General features: G+C 34.4%; 1 protein-coding gene across 5 annotated transcripts in view; it reads left to right on the top strand.

Moving 5' to 3' along the window:
- Positions 1 to 21,226, top strand: part of NFATC1 (nuclear factor of activated T cells 1) — a 222,778-nt gene that overhangs the window by 107,859 nt on the left and 93,693 nt on the right. For all 5 annotated transcript variants that reach the window (XM_074204099.1, XM_074204097.1, XM_074204095.1 and 2 more), the window contains exons 4-6: positions 3,512 to 3,714; positions 5,715 to 5,887; positions 10,378 to 10,518. In XM_074204099.1, the coding sequence (XP_074060200.1) occupies positions 3,512 to 3,714; positions 5,715 to 5,887; positions 10,378 to 10,518 (517 nt within the window). The remainder of the gene's footprint in view (positions 1 to 3,511; positions 3,715 to 5,714; positions 5,888 to 10,377; positions 10,519 to 21,226) is intronic.

Here is a 21,226-nt window from a genome sequence, read left to right on the forward strand (position 1 = left end):
ACCAAATGGCTTATAGGCCACAGATTTCTGCTTGCAACAACTTGTGAGGGGCCAACTTAGCAAAAAAAAATCAATATCCTCTTCTCATCAAAATCTAGAAGTAGCTAATTACAAAATCAAGCTTTCCATCTCATCATACAGACTTGTGAGTTATTTTTTATATTGATATATTAAAATAATATATTTTGTGCATTAAAATATGTTTGAAACCATATTGTCCTAAAATATTAAATATGTGTAGAAGACCCTACTTGTGTGTTCTGACTCACACTTGCTCTTGGTTTCTCTGTTGTTATTATAAAACTCATTAATTCTCTCTCAGATATTAGGATCATTTCAATTCTACATCCTAAGTCACATCCCCTTAAATGATATGTCCAGTTGAAAGTTGACATTTCTTTATGTTCTTCGTTACATTTCAAACTTAAAGTCATCAGTTTCTTGCTTCCTCAAATCAGTTCATCCCCCATACCCCCAAATTATGTCTCCTATTTCCTAATCTAGTCACCTAAATTGGCATTTTCATGGAAGGAAACAATATGATTTATTGATTTCTCTGAATTCTCCAAGGGCAGTTGTATTTTAAAAGAAGACCCTTTCAGCCACCATTAATTTCATATTGTAGGAATTTCAGGCAGCTGGGGATGATATTTGGTAGAGAGCAGGGGAAGTGTCTAGCTGAACAAGTTGGGTGTCCAGGTTGGTTAGGCTCCTCTGAGTTAGATGCTCCAGTAATCTTCAGAGGGTCTTTGGAGGAGCTTCCTATTCACTCATTGGATGTTCCTCTTCAGGTGACTCTAGATATGCTTACTCTCAGTTTTTAAGATAACTCATTTCTTTCCTGCAATCTAGTCTTTTCTCTTCCTCTTTTGTACTCTTAGGAGGCTAAAATTGTGATTCACCAAGTGATATTAGCTTCAGATCTGCCTTTGTCTCTCTTTGTTTCTGTTTCTATCTTTGTCTCCTTCCTCTCTCTCTCTCTCTCTCTCTCTCTCTCTCTCTCTCTCTCTCTCTCTCTCTCTCTCTCTCCCCTCTCCCCTCCCCCCCCTCTCTCTCTCTTCTCTCTCTCTCTCCCTCCCTCCCTCCCTCTCCCTCTCTCTCCCATTACACTGCTGTCAGTTCTAGAAATTCCCAGAAGACCAAACCATTATATAACCTCCATATAACTTTTTGTTGTCTTGTTCACACATTGGAATGTGCTGGTCAATGTTTAACAATCAGCCATCTGTAAAAAAAAAAAAAAGTGCTCACAACAAACTTTTAATTTTAATTTGCATTATTGACTTTTTATATCACTTTCATAAATCCAAATAATCAACAAAACAATAAATCAATCTGATTTGTAGCATTTGCCAATTTCCCAAATATATATACTAGTACTAAAAACTTAATGATTGTGTTAGCCCCCTGGAGTTGACTTTATCACACCCCTGACTTTATAGTATTTATCATAGTGCCTGACACAATAGAAGGAACTTAATAAATGTTTATTTACTCACTGACTGCCTTGACTGTTTGTCCCTTGGGAGCTGAAGTAAGCCTGGATTAGAGGAATTTAGCTGTTATAGTGGGTCCCTTCCTAATTCCTTGACTAAAATTTTTAGATGTATGCTTTTTGTAGTTTGTTTCTATATATTCTATATTCTATATATTCACACAAACAAAGGAAAAAAATATTGATGTGGTAAGTATGGAATACACACTTGCCATTTGATGAATTTACTTTTTTCCCCCCAGTCATTTCTCTTAGTCTTTTTTTTTTCTTATGCTTTCACCTCAGTTTTATAATCCTTTACAATCTGGGACTCCAAAGAGTGGCTCCTTAAAAAAAGGAAGTTAGGTTTGTTTTTTGTTTTTTTGCTGACTATATTATAGTTCTCGCCTATGACTTTAATTAAATTGAATGAAAGCTGAGCAGATAGTATCAGTCACAGTTGATTCAACAGGTCTATGTCAGATGCTCTTAGAATAATGAGTAAGCTAATGTAATACATCTAATAGATTATGGAGTGCTTTATCAAAAGAAGAAAATATTCTATTATGAGTCAATCAGCAAGCATTTATGACATGCCTACTATGTGCCACTGAGCCCTGAAGTTACTTTCATTTCTACTGAAAATGTGAAAAATGGGAATTGTTTTTCAACTCAGAATGCTATTGTTAGTGGTAAAAATATTCATAAATTGATAGCTAAAAATTTGTTTTATATATTCTTTAAGTGGAAGTCAAATTCAGAACGTGAAAAAAAGTTAAGACAAAGTAGAGCTTATGGAAGATTTCATCAGACCAGAATATATATTGTTTTAAAATGGTTTTAGGTGTGTGGGCTCCAGTGATAGCTCAGAAATGGTGCCCTTCTTGGGGAGAATAGAACAACAGGTATGTGTCTTTTAATGCAGTCTCATTAGAGAGATATGAAACTGTTGTGCCAAATTTGCCTTATTCCTTTCTGGGGGGAAAGTAGGCTTAGTTTGAACTGGTATTTTCTTGAGGAATGTCAGTATATAGTTTTCCATTTGTTGTGTCTGCCAACTGGTGGCCAGACACTTAAGCAGATTTAACCAATTAGTGGAACATTCCCCCACCCAATCTGAAGGCTGAACTGATGATTCTTGCATGCTGGGAACATCCCTGTGGCCAGAGCTTCATTTACTGAGCACTTGTTTGAAAGGGGAAAGATCCATCAGGCTGGGCAAAAAAAAAGTGCCATTCCTGCACTGATCTGAGTTATTTTGCTGGTTTGGATTTTATCAAACTAACTTCATTGGAGATTTTGTACCTTGTTTAATTTCATGTTCATTAAACAAGAAAACACATTTCTTGGTAGAATGACTATTGCTGGTATTGATTCAGACGATGTAAGTTGGTACAAACAATGGAACCCTTGGTATAACACACTAATTTCCACAGGACAAAGTCAGCTAATGCATGCAACTTAGTCCTACATCATACTTACTAGCATATACTTGCCTAAAATGAAAGAATTCAGGAGTCTAGTTTCTCATGGAGCCTTCTGATGATGCTCATGATGAAAAGGATGACCTTGGGAAACATGTAGGCATCTGAAAAGATGAAGTCAACTCCTTGTCAGGAGATAATGTGGCTTAAAACAGCTCTTGGTAAAGAAAAATCCACTTAATTCTTAATTTATCCCACTAAAACTTGTCTTTTTGAAATGACAGATGGGGGGGTGTTGATGGCAGTGTTAGGTATTTGAATGTTCATGTATATATGTGTGTGTGTTAGCAGACAGTAGAACTGTTCAAAGCCTAAATCTAGCTAAGTGCCCCAGGTCTTTTAGAATAATGAGATATTTTCTAAATGCACTTTTTTTATTATACCACTATTACATTACAGAAAAAAAGGGGTTGGGAGGTGGGAGGGGACTTAACACTTAGCACCTGTCACTCGTTTTCTTCTAGAATTAGAGTCTCTTGCTTATAAAAATTTAATTGATTCCTAGCAGTTTATGTGCATGGTGCTTAGTGGGAGTTTTCTGTTCTTTTGCCAGCTACATGGTTACTTAGAAAGTGAGCCACTCACGCTACAGCTGTTCATCGGGACGGCAGACGACCGCCTGCTGAGACCCCATGCCTTCTACCAGGTCCACCGGATAACAGGGAAAACCGTCTCCACCACCAGCCACGAAGCAATCCTTTCCAACACCAAAGTCTTGGAAATTCCACTTCTGCCAGAAAATAACATGCGAGCAATGTAAGCCTGGTGGAGCGGACCACTTGGTGATTTCAGCAAAGTTGTATGTCTGTGTGCTTCCTTTTTTTTTCAGACTTTCTCAACAAATCATCCAAATCATTTAGTTTTTAACAAATTTCCTAAATTCCAATGGCCCAGAGTGTCCTTAGTTTAACACCAAAACGAAGCTCACAGATATTAATGACAACCGATTTGCTTCTTTCTAGGGTTTCAGCCACTGTGCTTATTAGTACTTAAAATAAATATCTCAATTACAAGTGCTGTAAATATCTCCCACCCAGACCTTCCATTTAGTGGCTACTAAACGTGACACCTATTTGCTCTTGACTGTGAAGTAATAAAGTTAGAAGAGTCACCTGAATATATTTTTACTTTAATGTTTTATTTTTTCCCAATTACACATAAAGACAATTTCTAACCTTCATTTTAAAAACTATTTTTGAAATCTAAATTCTCTTTTTCCCTCTCCCTTATCTCCCTTCCCGAGACAATAAGCAATTTGATATAGGTTAAACATGTGCAATCATGCAAAACATATTTCCATATTAGTCATGTTGTGAAAGAAGACATAAAACAAAAACCATGAAAAAAACAAAGTGGAAAAAATAGTATGCTTTGATCAGCAATTAATATAAGTATTTTAAATTTTAATACTTAATGCAAACTTTTAAAAGCATTATTATCAAGAGTATTTTCAAATTTATAGAAAAATGATTCTATTGCTAGTCACTCTCTCAACCACACTCTCTTCCATGGTAAAAGAACTAATTAGGCAATGTTTACATGTACCTAAATATATTTAGGGAGATTAATTGTACCTCTGTTTATCAGAATTACAGTGAAATTATTTCTATTATCTTTATAGGGAATTTATAGTTATAAAACTCTATATGTAGAAATAGATGCAAAGTTTCCTTCAATTTGAGGATATTTCAAGTCTTTTGCAAATCTTTATTTTGGTTTCTACTTAGGATCTGAAGATCTGAGATGAAATCAAATGGATTCTGATGACTTTCATATGCTTTAAATAAATATAGTTTTGGTACTTATAAAAATCAGTTCATTTACCACATTGCCTCAGAGCATTTCAAGATCTTCAGACGAAGATTTGCTGAATTAGAAACATTCAGAGCTACCTATACAACTCAAGTCCAGATGAATTATAGTTTCCACTTATGTTCTTGAAACTTAAGAGGACCCCATTGTAAATTTTTGTTTTTTTAGAGTTCTAGCTAAACTCTGGTGTTAAAATAACAAAACTGTTAGTCTTTTTACTATTATTTCTGATAAGCATCATAAGAAAGGAAAAATATTGCGGATTATTATGGGTCAGCTCTCTGTGGAATCTGCACTGAAGTTTATTTGAATTGTAGCAATATAAGCTGTAAAGCAGGAAAATGAGAGATTGAACAGTGCTGCATTAACTCCTGTAAAAATCATTGGTATGTGTGAAGCATGATATAGTGAAGAATGATTTTAATACTTTTTTCTACATTTTCCCCCTACCATTTACATTTATGTCTCCCCTACAATTTAACTCTTTTGACTCCCCAAGTGATGGGGAGAGTCAAAATAGTTAGCTTTATGACTATCTTTATGATTCATGTACTTAGCACAGTGTCTGGTACATAGTAGGGGCTCAATTAATATTTATTGACTCACTATGTGTCTAAAATTATTCAACCAAGGTTAATTTGGGGAGTGAATTATCAGCAAAATGACTTCAATTATTCACTTGACTAGGCATGTATTGATAAAGTCTCAGTGATGCCCTATGGAACTCCCCTGAAATGTCTTTACCTTCCTCTATCATAGAACGAAAAAATAGGTAAATCTCAATGGTATAATCATATCACAATCTCAATAAGGACACTGATATTATGGTAACATGGTAATGAGATTCAGAGTATAGTTTTGAAGGATGAGAGTTTAGAAGTTTACAACTATATTATATCAGAAACTGGAAAAATATTAAATGACCTTTGTTTTGTTTTGAGCAGTATTGATTGTGCTGGAATCCTAAAACTCAGAAACTCTGACATTGAACTGCGGAAAGGTGAAACTGACATTGGGAGAAAGAATACCCGAGTGAGATTGGTTTTCCGGGTTCATATTCCACAATCTAATGGCAGAACTTTGTCTCTACAAGTAGCATCAAATCCCATTGAGTGTTGTAAGTAATTATTCACTTTTTTCCTTTCTTTCCAGGGACTATATAGAATTTAGAATTTAAAAGGAAAAGACTTTAGAGATAATTTTTTTAATATTGAATAGATGAGGAAACAGAAGTACAGAGATATAAAAATCACTTGAACAGTTAATGATAGCAATTTTGCTTTTTTTGTTTAATATAATTTTATATTAGCATATATATCATATTATATTAACATCATTTAATATCATTCTTTCTTTATATTTGCATAGTATCTAGGTGGATAAAGTACCTATCCTGGAGTCAGGAACACATGCATGCAAAATTTGGCCTCATTTACTTACCAGTTGTATGACCCTAGGCAAGTCACTTAAACCTCCATTTGTCTCCTTTTCTTCCTCCTCTGTAAAATGGAGATAGTAATAGAACTTATCTCAAATGAGATAATATTTATAAAGTGCTTGACACAGAGTGAGTTTTATATAAATGTTAGCTATTATTGTAATTATTAATTTATTCATCAAAAATAAATATTTGATAGTTCAGAGTTGCTGAAAAGTATTGTCCATTTCTCTGAAAAAATAATGCTTAATTGCCTCAGTTTGTTACAAAGAAATAGTCATGGTATGAGAAAATTCATGTTTGTTTTAAATGAGAACTTTAAAAATAGGTGGTGCAAGAGATAGAGTACTGAACTGGAATCAAGACAATTTGAGTCAAAATTCAGCCTCAAACACTTTCTAGTAGTGTTGACTCTAAGAAGGTCACTTAAAACCTATCTGCTTTACTTTCCTCATCTGAAATTTAGGATAACTATAGACCCTGCCTCATGGAGGATCAAATGTGATAGTATTTATAAAGCGGTCTGCAAACATGAATACTAGTCATCCTATTCATCATCATCATCATTGTCATAATCACTATCATTTGGAGGTCATTTGTTAAAATAATATTGATAATCATCAGAGCATTCAGTAACCACCATGATTTAACTAATTATAACCTGTAATCTGCATGAGGAATTGAAAAGAAAATAATTTTGATGTTGACCTATGAACTAACATAAATCTGTCACCTAAGAATTCCCTATTTCACAGAATTTGTAGAAAATGATATTGGGAACTTTGAAATTTCTTAATGTGAAATAAATGTAATTTATAGTCTTATTCATTGTTTTACATACTTGATGATTCCTTTTGCTTTTAGAATTTTGGGACTGAATTCTTTTATCAAAGCCTCTTATTTTGCAGAGGAGGAAAACAAAGGCCAGAAAGTTGGCATAACATAGTCACATATTCATGCCTATGCCACTTAGTTGTGTGACTTGAAGCAAGTTGCATCACCTTGAAGCCTCAGTTTGAATGAATCTGTTAAACAGTCTGGACATGTTACATCATTTAGTTTATACTTCCTTTCAAATTATCTTTATTTCCCCCTGCCCCATCTCATTTCTAAACAAGGGTCTATTAGGGAATAAGATCTTGATTTCTATTTATTATATCACTCATTTCATGCAAAACCTTCAGCAAATTATTGGAGATTCTGAACCGAGAGACATCTCTTCTCCATGTTGCCCTAATGTCTTTTACTCCTCTTCCTCTTCAGGGTGATCCAGGAGGAGAGAAAAAGAGAAATGGGGGTCAGAATACCCAGAACCAATCTGGGTAAAACAGGGTCAGTCCAAATGAAGATCCATTTGGAGATTTAAGAGATCCTTCCCTGCTGCCCCTGACTGTGCCATGTTTCTGGAATAGACAGAGTCAACCTCTTAACTATTCTTTTATTGGCCTTTCCCCCTCTTGCTTCCTAACTGTGGACAAGTGACAAAATTCAGCTCTTAGCCTTCTGCTCTTCTCTATTTATACTTAGCTCCCTCAGAGCTTTACTAGTCCCATGGTTTCAGCTGTTACCTCTGTGCTTATGACTCTTAGATATACATCTCCAAAGCTAGCTTCTTGTCCAGGCTCCAGCATATTGAACATCTAAGTGATTCTAGATATCACCCAAAGGTTAACATCTCCGAAGTTGAATTCATCATATATTCTTCACTCCAAAAATCTTTCTTGTTCTTTTCTTGTATTCATCCAATTTCTTTCTTAGTGACATTATCATTTTACCAGAAATAGGATCAAAACTTTAGGGTTTTCTTTGACTTATTCCTTCTTTTCACCTCTTATCTCAATTACTCATTAAATCTGTTGATTTTCCTTCAGTGAATGTCCATCTTTTCAATGTGTATCCATCCATCCATCTCTTCTCCTCTAACTGAAACCTCCTATAAGTGCTCTTTCTCTCATTAGAGTGTGAGAACTCCTTGAGAGAAAGGACTTTCTGGGTTTTCTATTTGTATCCTCAGTACTTAGCACAGAGCTTTGCACATAGTAAGTAAGGGCTTAGCAAATGATTTTCCTTTCATTCTTCATTTATTTCATTCCATTCTCATTGACACCTGCTAGATTCAAGCACTCATTACCTCATACCTCTCAGATTCCAGTTTCCCTCCTCCAATTCATCCTTTATAAGACTCATGGATGGATCTTCCCCAATGCATTTCTCCTGCCCTAGATGACTCAAAATCCTTAATTGGACTTATTTTTCTTTCATGGCTTTAGGTTTTACCTTTCTCAGATATCTAAACTCACATCTTTTAAGACCCGATTGCATATTATCTTGAATTGTTGGATCAGTTTCCTGTTTGTTAGTCTGGTGTCCTTAATTAGAATATAATAAATCCAACTCCATCCCCAATACTAAATATCAACCTGAACACGTAATAAATGTTTGGGATAGTCATTGATTATTAGTAACAGAACTCGCTGGAATTTTAAGGATGGGTTTGTTGGTAAATGTTTCCACCAAAGGTGAGGGGAGTTAGGGGAGAGGGAAAAAATAAATCTTTTTATAATACCTACTATTTGACAGGCACTATGATAAGTGTTTTCTAACAATATCTCATTTGAGCCTCAAAACAATCCTGTAAGGTAAGTGCTATTATGATTCCTATTTTACAGGCGAGGAAACCAGAAACTAAGTGACTTGTCCAGAGTTATACAACTAGTCTGAGAATGGATTTGAACTAAGATCTTCTAACTCCAGGCCTAGCACTCTATTCATTGAGACCAAATTAGTTCACAAAGAAATTAGGAGAGGGTCAAACCATTTATAACTCTTAACTTTCTGAGCCTTCCATCATTCTAGACCATAGATGTGCTTTTAAGGTTGAATGGGATCTGTTCATCTCCATCATACCACCACTGAGGGACAAGGTGGCAGTTATGATTTTTACCAGAATTCTCAAAGATCTAAGCTCTCTTTGGATTCTTAAAGTTGGAAACCATTTGGGGTAGTTTTTTTCCCCATAGCAAGGGTGATCTAGTTAATCTACAAGTATTTGCTAAATAGACAGATATATATTTTTTAATCTATCTCTCTACCCACCTACTTTTAAAGCAAGTTTTCTGGGTAGATATATGGGATACACATCAATCAATAAGAATTTACTGTGTACTCCGATGCACTATATCTATCTATATCTAAATATCTATATCTGTCTATCTGAGTAGGTATAAAGAGTTTACTAAGTGCCTATTCTGAGCTAGGTACTGGAGATGCAAACACAAAAAGAATCAGCCTTTGCCTGCCTCACATTCCACATTGTCTTATTATATTGTGTCTCTGCTATTTTGAGATTCTACTGGACAAAGGGATTGGTTTCCCCCTCATAAACAAGCTAAATCACAACATATTATTAATTTTCAGTTGGAGAATAGAAGATTTACCTTATTTTCACAAGTTAGATGATTTTAAAAATTTTGTTCTGGACTAGTGATTTCTTTAGGGTGATGGACTCCTAAGGAAAATTCTCTACCACTGTAGTTTAGTAGGTAATCTTCAATTTAATCTTAGAGTGTTATCCAGTTGCTGAGAAGTTAAATGCCTTGCTTAGAGTCACATGGACATTATATTTCAGAGGTTGCTCTGGAACTTAGGTCTTTTAGACTGTGGCTGATTCACAGTACTATGCTGCCTTTCACTTTAGTTATGCATACTGATTAATCATAGCAATTATAGTATGGAGAATCATTTGAGAAGTTAAAGTGCTTTAAATATTTTTCTGCAAAATTTTTGGTGGTGCTTCTTTAAAATACATGAGGATTAGGTTCACCTAAACAATTTATTTAAATGATTGGATGATAAGGTCAAGGAATTTATCAGAAATTTGAATTCTGAAGACTGGGACTTCAAGTCTGGTTCCATCATTGATGTGTCTTTGGCTTCTCTTTCCTACCTGAAAACTGAGGGTGATTATACCATCCTATGCAGAAATAATTTACTAGAAATTCATGCTGATTTCAAATTTCTCTTACATTATTGAGCCTTAGCATTCTCAGGAATATTGTATCAGATATTTTGTTGTGTAATGCAAACAAGTATTGTGAGAGCTACTAAGCTTTTAAAAATTATTATTTAAAAACAAATTATGTTCCATATCTGGTTATTTTCTCCTTTAGCTCAGAGATCTGCACAAGAATTGCCTTTAGTGGAGAAACAAAGCACAGACAGCTATCCAGTGATCGGTGGGAAAAAAATGATATTGTCTGGTCACAACTTTCTGCAAGACTCAAAAGTAATTTTCGTGGAAAAAGCACCAGGTATTTTCTTTAAAAATAGCCTTGCGTTAGTTTTCTGTTTTGGATGCTTGTGGAAACTTGATTCTTGGTTGGGAAGAGTGCAGACCTTCTAATTACATGTTGTCCTTCTGCATATATTTTTCAAGTAATGGGGTGGAGCTGTGCAGATGACCTACATAACAATACCATTTTGCATAATATGTTTATACAAGCTGTTAAGAATTTTTGCATGAACTGACAATTATGGCATTTAAAATAAGAGCTAAGAGTTTATTTTTGTAGCCAGCTATATTTTCCTCCTGACAGCTTTTATTATCAATATCATAGGAACTCCCAAGGACTTTGTGATGTTTTAGGAGGAAATAATTGAAAGTTTGTTTTCTTGTCTTTTGAGATGTATTTCTTAGTAATGGATGCAACTTTTAGTTTCCTCATGTCTGCCTCTATGGCTATATGTAACAACTCTTATCTGGCTGCCTGGCTCCTCTTTCTGAGATGTATCAAAACATTCTCCCCTTCCCCCCCTCCTCTCCCACCCTGAGGTATTTTTTTCCTTTGCCTCACACTTTGGAAAGCATTGTTTATATATGCACCAAGACTTCTAGGACATCCTGTAAATATGTGTATAAGTGTCTATATATTTGTATACTTGAATGAATACATACACATAAATATAATAAATGTCTTGGTTCAGTTTTAAACTTTAAGATTTTGGGAATACCATGTATGTATAGATATATATAGAGATAAGCCTAGGTCATGGCATTATTGAATCTTAATTATAGAAGGGAATTTAGCATTCATCTTTTCTGACTCCCTTTTAATTGATAAGGAACTGAGGCAAAGCTGAGATTACCATCTAGGCCTTCTGACTTTCTCAGTTCAGGTCATTTTTCTACTTAATTTTTTAAAAGAACTTATTTTTAATTTGTGGATTAAAAAACTGTCCATAGTACTGTATAAAAATATAATTGTACTTGAAAATTCAAATTTATTATGCACAACTTGCTTTCAAACATAAACAAAATTATGATATAAATTTCTTTTCTTTCCTCCCCATCCAATGTATACCTTTCTGCATCACAGTTTATGGAGTTCAATTCCTTTTCCCATCTTTGTTTATTATATAAATTCTATATAAATTCATTACTCCACATCACTGATATGATGAATGTTTTTAGTAAAATCTCAGAGAACACAAAGTCTTTTTTTGTATATATATGGTCATTGTTAACTTGTGAATAGGAGCACTATAGAAAGGAGCATTGTGATAAGTGAAGTAATGTATATTAAACCAATTTGGATTGTCTGGCTAAACCAGCATTACACATTGACAATGGTTTTTTTTTTAAATAAGAAAAAAACCAATATCTTCTGAAAGAATGGAGCATGCAAGAACATTCATTCATTTTCATTTTCTTTAAGATTTGAAGTATGGCAAGAGTTTTTCATTGGCAAAAATTTCTCACTTGCCTGAACTTAACTAAGTGTTTTAAACTTCTCAATCGTCTTATCATCTCCCTGTCATTCAAGAACAGGATTTTCTAGTGCAGTCATTTCCTTTCAGGATGTTCAGACAATTTCAGAGGACTCAAGTCATTTTTACTGCAGTCAGGGTGGTATGTATTAGATTTAGGGGTTAAGGGTTGTTGTTTTGCTTTTTTTGTGCATTTACCAATTGAAATGTTCTTGAAAGCAGAGCCAATACAACACTTACTCTAATCAAGTGAAAACCACTGAGGCATTCAACCTTCATAATGGGATCCTTGATTTTGTACAGTCTGCATGAAACTTAAGTGCTTCAATCAAAATGTTTGAAAGTCTCTAGTATTTAACTTGGCAAGCCTATGCAATCAGGAACATAATATCAGGGTGGGGGAGTGGGGAAAAGTTTAAATTATAAAGAAAGTTCAACTAACAACAATGATAAAAAAAGAATTTGTGTTAATGGAAAACATTATTAAAAGATTCATTTGGAAATTGCTTAAATTTAAATATATATATATATATATATATATATATACATATATATGTGCATACAAGAAGATGTGTCACCAGGAAGGAATTTAAAGACATTATTTAAATATCTCTTATTGCAAATTAGCTAAAATTACCCTTCAGGAGTGACATTTTTGGTTGGGCTCTGTTTCAGAAAGAAAATTAATGCTCTCTTTATGGCTCTCCTTCACTATTTATGATTTTTATGCTAGAAGAGTATGATACTTGCCTTCAAATATTTAAGGGTTATAGATGGATTAAATATAATGTATGTTTCTCCAAGAGACAGAATTGGAGAAAGGTGGGGTGGGTACTTATTGAGAGGTAGGTTTTGGTTTAATGTACAGTAGAATTTGAACAATTGATGATGTTAAGAAATAGAATTGGCTTCAGAGTGAAGCTCCCCATTCCTAGATGTTCAAACTAAGGCTGAGATGTTACAGAGGGGAGTCCTGTCTATAAGATTCAATGGTTCTGTGAATATGTCAGTCACCTATAAATATTTTGACTCTAGTAAGTGTAGTTCACACTTAGACACTGTTTTACAATTTATAAAGAGCTTTCTACATAATTTGAGATAAATCATTAAGTGTCTTCTCATTGTGATACAGGTGGTATCTCTCAAACTCAGGTTTTAAGAAACTAAGTTCAATATTCTTTTTACTGCACCACATTGCTTCCCCTATATGAATGAAGGTATCTAGCTGCCTTTTGAATAAAATATAGACTCCAATAATATATATCTACCTACCCTTCCAGTAATATTTTTCAATTAAGGTAGAATTATAAAGGTAGCAAATAAATAGACATAAATATACATTCAATAAGTAAACCAGGTATTGTGGTTTAATATAAATTCACACTAATATTTAAGTCAAGTGGTTTACACATTCATCCACATATGAATGTATACATATAAATCATATGTTCACAAATAGACATTTAGCTTAACAAATGCCTGTAAAATTTTGTTCCTCTAGGTATGCATTTTTACATTTAATTGATCATTTACTCCATTTCCTAATACAATCTGAAATGTTATTGTAACCAAACACCCTGTATCATTAGCTTATGAAAAGTTTTTCTTTGTTCTGTTTCAGAAAAACCATTGAACTTGATTTAAATTCAAATCACTACAGTACCCATTACCCTTAGGCTTTCCGTGAAATCATCTGGCTTTTTTCCTCTGCCTTGGTCTTGTGTGATGTGTGATATGCCTGAGCGCGCGCGTGTATGTGTGTGTGTGTGGTACCACTTGCAAGTATAATTTAGGATTGAAATTAGTCTAGTATGAGGAATCTTTCTGAAAAGTTTAGGTTATTTAATTTAGGCAATTCATATTGGCCTAGCCATAAAGATACTTCTCTACTCCTTCACTAACTCATTCTAAGGGCAACCACTAATTGCATAAGATTAGGGAGCTATTATAATTGTCACAAATGTCAAAAACTTTAGACAGCATCTTAGAACTATATTTCCTATCATTCTCATTTTTGTTTTATGTATCATACTTGGGAAAACAACTACAGATGGGATTTAATATAATTCAGGGAGTCTCTTTTGTTTTTTACATTTATACATGTATTACTGACAGATATTTGTTTCACTTTTAAAGAACCTCTTTGTTAAGTATTTTCTAATTTCCTTTAAGTTTTTTCCTAATAGAAGGCTTATGCTCCCTCTGGCCTCATTTTCAATTTCTCTCTGTCTCTGTCTCTGTCTCTGTCTCTGTCTCTGTCTCTCTTATTTCTCTGTCTCTCTGCCTCTCTGTCTCTGTCTCTGTATCTCTCTGTCTCTCTCTGTCTCTCTCTCTCTCTCTCTCTCTCTCTCTCTCTCTCTCTCTCTCTCTCTCTCTCTCTCTCGTGTGACTCCTCTTAAGGGCTAGTTCTTAGTAGTTGTAATCTCTTGAGAAATGACATTATCTTGGCCTCCTTGCATGCAGTCTGTCTGTTCTATCAGTGACTCATACAAAAGGGAATCCCTGAAGAATGATCATACTGGTGTTGAGAGACAGCAGAGCTGTAGTTTTTATTTAACCCCTTAGTCACTCCATTGGGCTACAGGACCCCTCCCCCCCAAAAAACTTTGATAGTCTATTAAATATTAACCACTCTGGTAGGATTTCTGCAGAGACTTTGAGAAAAAAAAGTTGTTAGCTGAGGGGGATTAGTTTGGGTTAAGTGCTATTGTGAGAAAAATGTCACAAAGGACTTATTTAAGCTGGCATTTGTTTGTAATATATTCCTCTGTCTCTGGAGTAGATAAATAATGGAGCTTTTCAGAAGAGCAGTATAATTTTTTTTTAGATTTTTTACAATGTTATAGAAAAATTCAAGTGTTGAAATAAGTCATTATTTCAAAGGATTTAGGTCAATGCTTTACAGCTTGTACATCAGACCACATTTTCTAGTGATGAAAGACAGTGTAGAATGGTCATCCAAGAACCAGAGCTACATGAGAAGGGACACAGCTATACTTGAAGATGTTTGACCTGTCAGATTCAGGCTGCTCTTACATCATTGGCATCCACCCTGTTTTGCTTGTTACAGGCTTTCATTTGTGAGAAGTTAAACATCAGTGGGTCTTATTTCCTCTTACCATTCATTCAAGGTCTGATATTACATTATCATTAGAATATTCTACTTCCCTTCTCATTGTAGATCTCATTGTAAGCATCTAAATGTAAAGTATGAATATCAGTCAGCAAGGCAATAAATATTTATTAAGCACCTAAAATGTTCTCTGTGCATTAGAGAGACAGATAGAGAGAGAGAGAGACAGAGAGAGAGAGAGAGAGAGAGAGAGAGAGAGAGAGAGAGAGAGAGATATGACAAACATGGCTATCTATGAAATGACTAATAACCAAAAAGGCTGCCTAATGTAATTTGTATAAGGGAAACTAGTAGAATACTCCCATGAGGTATGAACTTTCTTTTCCTCTTTTTGATAATTATATTTTTCTGTTTTCCCCAAAGTCAAGAGGGCAGATCTAGAGCTTTCTTTTTACTTAAACTGATCTCCATCTAGCTCTTTCCAGGAAAGGTGGATGTATTGCCCAGTTTTTGAATGTTTGCTGAGTTATCTTGGTTTGTACATAGGAATCTGTTGACTGTCCCTGATAACAGAACTGAGAATAGGCACAGATTCACAATAAAAATATAACATTTCTTTATATTTGGAATGCAACTATAAAATAGAACCTCTCTAATACTTGTGGCCTCTTTTCAGTATAGCCCTTTTGTTAAACTCAGGGTCTCATGGAATTCAATCTCCTTAAGGTCAGGATCTTTGTACCCCCAGGATTGAGAAAGATGTCTGACACAAAGTAGGCATCTAAACAATGCTTGTTGATTAATTGACCTACTTGATAATACACAAAATGGCAAATCCAGTCAGAAACAATTGAATTAGTTATATCACATGAACTGTTAGAATGTTTTTGTTTTATTTTAGTCTAGATCTGTGATTTCATAGATGTAAAAGACTCCCTGTAAGAAAAAACATCTTTCCCAAAGTATGTTAGCTACTGTTAGAGAATTGCTTCAGTTTCAGTGAGACTTTATGACTTGTCTGGGGATCCAAGACCACAATGTGTCAAAGAGGGAATTAGATTCATGTTTTCCTAATTCTGAATACCTAGAGTCACATTAAAGAATAAAATATATAAATAGATAAAATTTTGGAAAATATATGAAAAGTTGTTATGTGAAATATTAGATAGGCATATTGAATATAATTATTTTTAAATTGTTTAAATTAAAAAAAGGCTAATAAACATTTATGTTGTGTCTACAATGGGCAAGGCACTACACTAAGTACTTTTAAAATATTATCTCATTTGATCCTCCTAATATTTCTTTGAGTTAAATGCTGTTATTATCCCAATTTTAAATTTGGGAAAACGGAGGCAAACACTATTTTTTTAAAAAAAAAGTGACTTACCCAGGATCATACAGTTAGTGTCTTTGATCATATTTGAACTCAGACTTTTCTGACTTCAGAGCCAGTGTTCTATCCATTGCATTGCCAGCTAAACAAAAATTGCCCATGGCAAAGGGTTTTATTTATTCAGAAATATGTCTATGAAAAGAAAACATCTTTCCTGTATCAGTCAATGGGAGGCAGGAGATCCTAAATTCTGAACTGTTTAGATTGATTTTTGTATTATAACCAATTTGGGCAAAGAAATAGTCATTATTGTTACAAGTAGTATGTTTTTAATTGGAAATTTCTAGAGTGTCATTTTATCTGGAGCTTGAGAGGATAGTTCTGACATGGAATCATCTTTCTGCTCATTACCAGAAGCTCATTCTCAATGTATATTTGATGATTTGAAAGGGCTCTGTGTAAAAGTGAATTAGCCAAGGTTCCTGTCCTCTGATGACCTAGCTTCTAAGATAGACAGCTATGACAAATACAGAAATTTTAAAACATGAAGGTAAGTGACATTCAACACATACTCAAAGCAAATATTTAAATAACATGCAAGCAGACAGTGGAGAATATTTGTTGAGTTGCAAATCAATCATTTGCATATGAGAAGGGGAGAGTACTATATAATTGTTCTATATGAAAATTATGCCCCTTTCCCTATAGCGAACCTTTTGTGATCATACATTATAATCGAGGATTGGTTGCCCAATCCTTCTCTGTTGGAGAAGGCAGAGGGCAACTATAAACACTGTCTAATCCTGAAAATCCAAAATATCCAAAAGACCCAGATGGGTATTTCTGAGTGGTTACTGATGGTCTCCTTTCAAAAAACATAGAGTTGGAATTTTTTTCTTTTTGTTCTTGCTCCAATCAAACAGAAATACAGCCTAGGGTCAGGGATGGGGGCAAAGTAAACTTGTAAATGGTTTATAAGATTCTATTATTTTCTTTTTCATTAGTAATTTCACATTTGCCCATATCATTGCTTCTCTTCTCCTTTCACCTGATCTCTTATTCTCTGACTCCTTTGTCTAGCTTTCTTTTAATAATAGAAAATAACATTTGAAATTCCATTTAGCTCAATATGTTTTCCTTCTGTTAATTCACTAGGGTTATGGAGAAAAGAGTAAATTTTTTGAAGTCACAAATTAAAATGGTTTATGTTTTGAGACAGCATGGCAGAGACAAGCTGGCCTCAAGTAGTGTGCAGTTTTTAAGACTGATAGAGTTAGAAAGACCTGAGTTCTTATTGATCTCTGACACTTACTCTGTGATCCTGGGCAAATCATTTGACCTCTCTCGACCTCAGTTTCCTTATTTGTAAAATGGACATAATACCTTCTACCTCACAGGATTCTTGTAGGGATCAAATAAGATGATATAGATATAGTAATTTATAAGTCTTTTACATAAATTATAACTTTTTTTAAAAGTTTGCCTATGACCCATTCTGACTTTGTCACCCTGGACAAGCCAATTACTCTCTCAGGGCTGCCAGGCAATTCTCCATAACTATAGATTGCAAAGAAGGTACTGAACTGTACTGTCAGAGGAAGACTTTCACTAGAACCTCACTCTTCCAGTGTACCAAATCAGAGATGTGATTAAAAAAAGTTTTAGAAGTTAAAAGTCATTTTTCTCATTCTCTTCACCTCTTCCTCCTTTTCTCTTGTTTTTACCTTTTTTAAATTTCCTCATCTGTCTTTTAAGTGTCTATTTCCTTTTATCTCTAAAGATATTGGAAGAGTTAGTTAGTAAAGGGTTAGTCAAGTCTCTTGCCTATAGCTGGACTTTTTGATGCTAGAGAAATTCATCAGAAATGCATCATCTCTTAGCTAACCCACACTCCATATTTGGGCTTATACTGCATAGATGATGTATCAGCCTCTTGTTTCTTTCCTAATCCACTTCTTGAATCTGCCCTTAGAGAGTGCTTAGGTTTGGTCTTGGAGGGAAATTAAAGGGGTGAAGCTTAAATGGTAACCTGGATACACCTAAAAACAGCAAAAGGCTAGAATTACCTTAATTCAAAATGGATAGGCAGGACTAGCACAATGGATAGGCACAATACTCAAAAAGTAGTTCAATGAGTATATTCACTCTACTTTAGGTTATGGGAATAGTCATTGTGCATTGAACATCTCCATTCCTCCCTGATCAAGGGGCTTGAAATGCTAGAAAGGAAGAAAGGTGGGAGGAAATTGTTTTAAGGGGGTAGGAATTAATCTGAGCCTCTTCATATATAGAAATATGACTTCTTAATACTCCCTGATAATGTAACCCTATATAGAATGTAGAAAATCTCCTAATTCTTTTTTAAATTTTTTCAGGGTCTCCTAGTGTTCAGTCTTTTTTTTTGTACAAAGGTTTTATTTATTTTGAGTTTTACAATTCTTCCCCCAATCTCGTTTCCCTCCCCCCACCCCCCACAGAAGGCAGTTTGCTAGTCTTTACATCATTCCCAAAGTATGGATTGATTGATCTAAGTTGAATGTGATGAGAAAGAAATCATATTCTTAAGGAAGAAACATATAGTATTAGATATAGCAGAATTACATAATAAGACAACATTTTTTTAAAATTAAAGGCAATAGTCCTTGGTGTATGCTCAAACTCCACAATTCTTTCTCAGGATACAGATAGCATTCTCTGACACAGACACCCCAAAATTGTGCCTGCTTGCTGCCCTGTTGGTACGAGCAAGTCCATTAAGATTGAGCATTACTCCCATATTGCTGTTAGGGTGTATAATGTTCTTCTGGTTCTGCTCATCTCATTCAGCATCAGTTCATGCAAATAAGTCCAGGCTTCCCTGAATTCCCATCCCTCCTGGTTTCTAATAGAACAATTGTGCTCCATCACATACATATATGACAGTTTGTTAAGTCATTCCCCAGTTAATGGACTTTCCCTCAGTTTCCATTTCTTTGCCACCACAAACAGAGCTGCTATGAACATTTTTGTACAGGTGATGTTTTTACCTTTTTTCACAATCTCTTCAAGGTATAGACCCAGTAGTGGTATTGCTGGATCAAAGGGTATGCACATTTTTATTGCCCTTTGGGCGTAATTCCAAATTACTCTCCAGAAAGGTTGGATGAGTTCACAGCTCCTCCAACAATGTATTAGTGTCTCAGATTTCTCACACCCTTTCCAACATTGATCATTGTCCTTTCTAGTCATACTGGCCAATCTGAGAGGTGTGAGGTGGTACCTCAGAGATGTTTTAATTTTCATTTCTCTAATAATTAGTGATTTAGAGTAGTTTTTTATATGATTATAGATTGCTTTGATTTCTTCATCTGTAAATTGCCTTTGCATATCCTTTGACCATTTGTCTATTGGGGAATGACTTGTCTTTTTAAAAAAAATTGACTCAATTCTCTGTATATTTTAGAGATGAGTCTGTTGTCAGAAACATTAATTAAGAATTCTTAATTTGACTTTTTAGTTATATCATAAATGTTGGAAAAAGAAAGTAAACCACAGAATTCTTCCCAGAACTTAATGTCAATTGTGATAGATGGGAAGAATTCAGTCAATAAATATTTTTTAAACCCTTTTGGTCTACCAGGAACTATGCTAAGTACTGGTTAAAAACAAGCTCAGTCTGCAGGCACCTCACATTCTAATGAGGAAGACAACATGTAAATAATTAAGTTTATGCCAGAAACATACAGAGTGGATGGAAAGCAATGTTTTAGATTGGAAAAACCAGCTTCTTCAGCAACTGGCATTTAAGGTGAGTCTTGAAATGAATCCAGGGATACTAAGAGGTAGAAATTAGGATAAATAAATTGGAATTGAGGTCTACTTTTATGCAGTGGAATATCATTGTTTAAGAAGATATATGGTCACACACATACACACACACACACACACACACACACACACATATATATATATACATATACATATACATGTACATATATTCAGTAAGCATTTGTCAAATTTCTGTTATGTGTGAGACATTGTGCTAGATTTTAAGGATATAAAGAAAGACAACAAGTCACTGTTCTCAAGAATTCACAGTTTAATAAGGAGACAACATGGAAATAGATATATACAAATAAAGTGGATTCCAGATAAATTGGAGATCTTTTATGTCCTCATCAACTGACCAACATTAATATAGATAGAAAAAGTTGCATTTCTGATTAAAAAATCTTAAATGAAATTCTTAAAATTACTTTGGATTACAAATGTGTAATATTCACTTAAGAACTAATCTTTTTAGTGACAGAAAAAATTGAAAGGAAGCAAGTTTTTTTCAAAAGAGTAATGTTGACTTTTGATATGCTTTTCACACTTCTATAAACTCTTGATAATAAATTATTTTTTCCTGAGAATGGATGCCTTATACTTTTTAATTTAGCACAATCCTATGTTTTGAAACTCTGCCAGGAAACTAGAGGCAGCCTGGTCAGGAAACTTGGGTTTGAGTCCCATTTTGGATTTATACCATCTTTCTGATCCTGGATAAATCACTTAACTTCTCAAGCCTTTAAGACTCTCTAAGACTATAAGTTGCAAAGAAAATGCTGACCTGCATTAGTAGATAGACTTTCCTCACATGGGAATTTTGTATACCATGAAACTACTGGTCCCTTCTTCATCTCTAACCCTACCAATAAACTAGATCAGACAATAAGATTACATGGGAATTAAGTGACAACAATGCCATCATGGTCCAGTCCTTACTGACAATACATTGAAAAACTCAGGTGAAGATTTTTTAGGTTCAGAAAATTATTTATGTGTTTGCAGGAAAATGTTCATATATTTCTCCATTGCAATT

Source organism: Macrotis lagotis, chromosome X, assembly GCF_037893015.1.
Source record: "Macrotis lagotis isolate mMagLag1 chromosome X, bilby.v1.9.chrom.fasta, whole genome shotgun sequence".
NCBI lineage: Eukaryota > Metazoa > Chordata > Mammalia > Peramelemorphia > Peramelidae > Macrotis > Macrotis lagotis.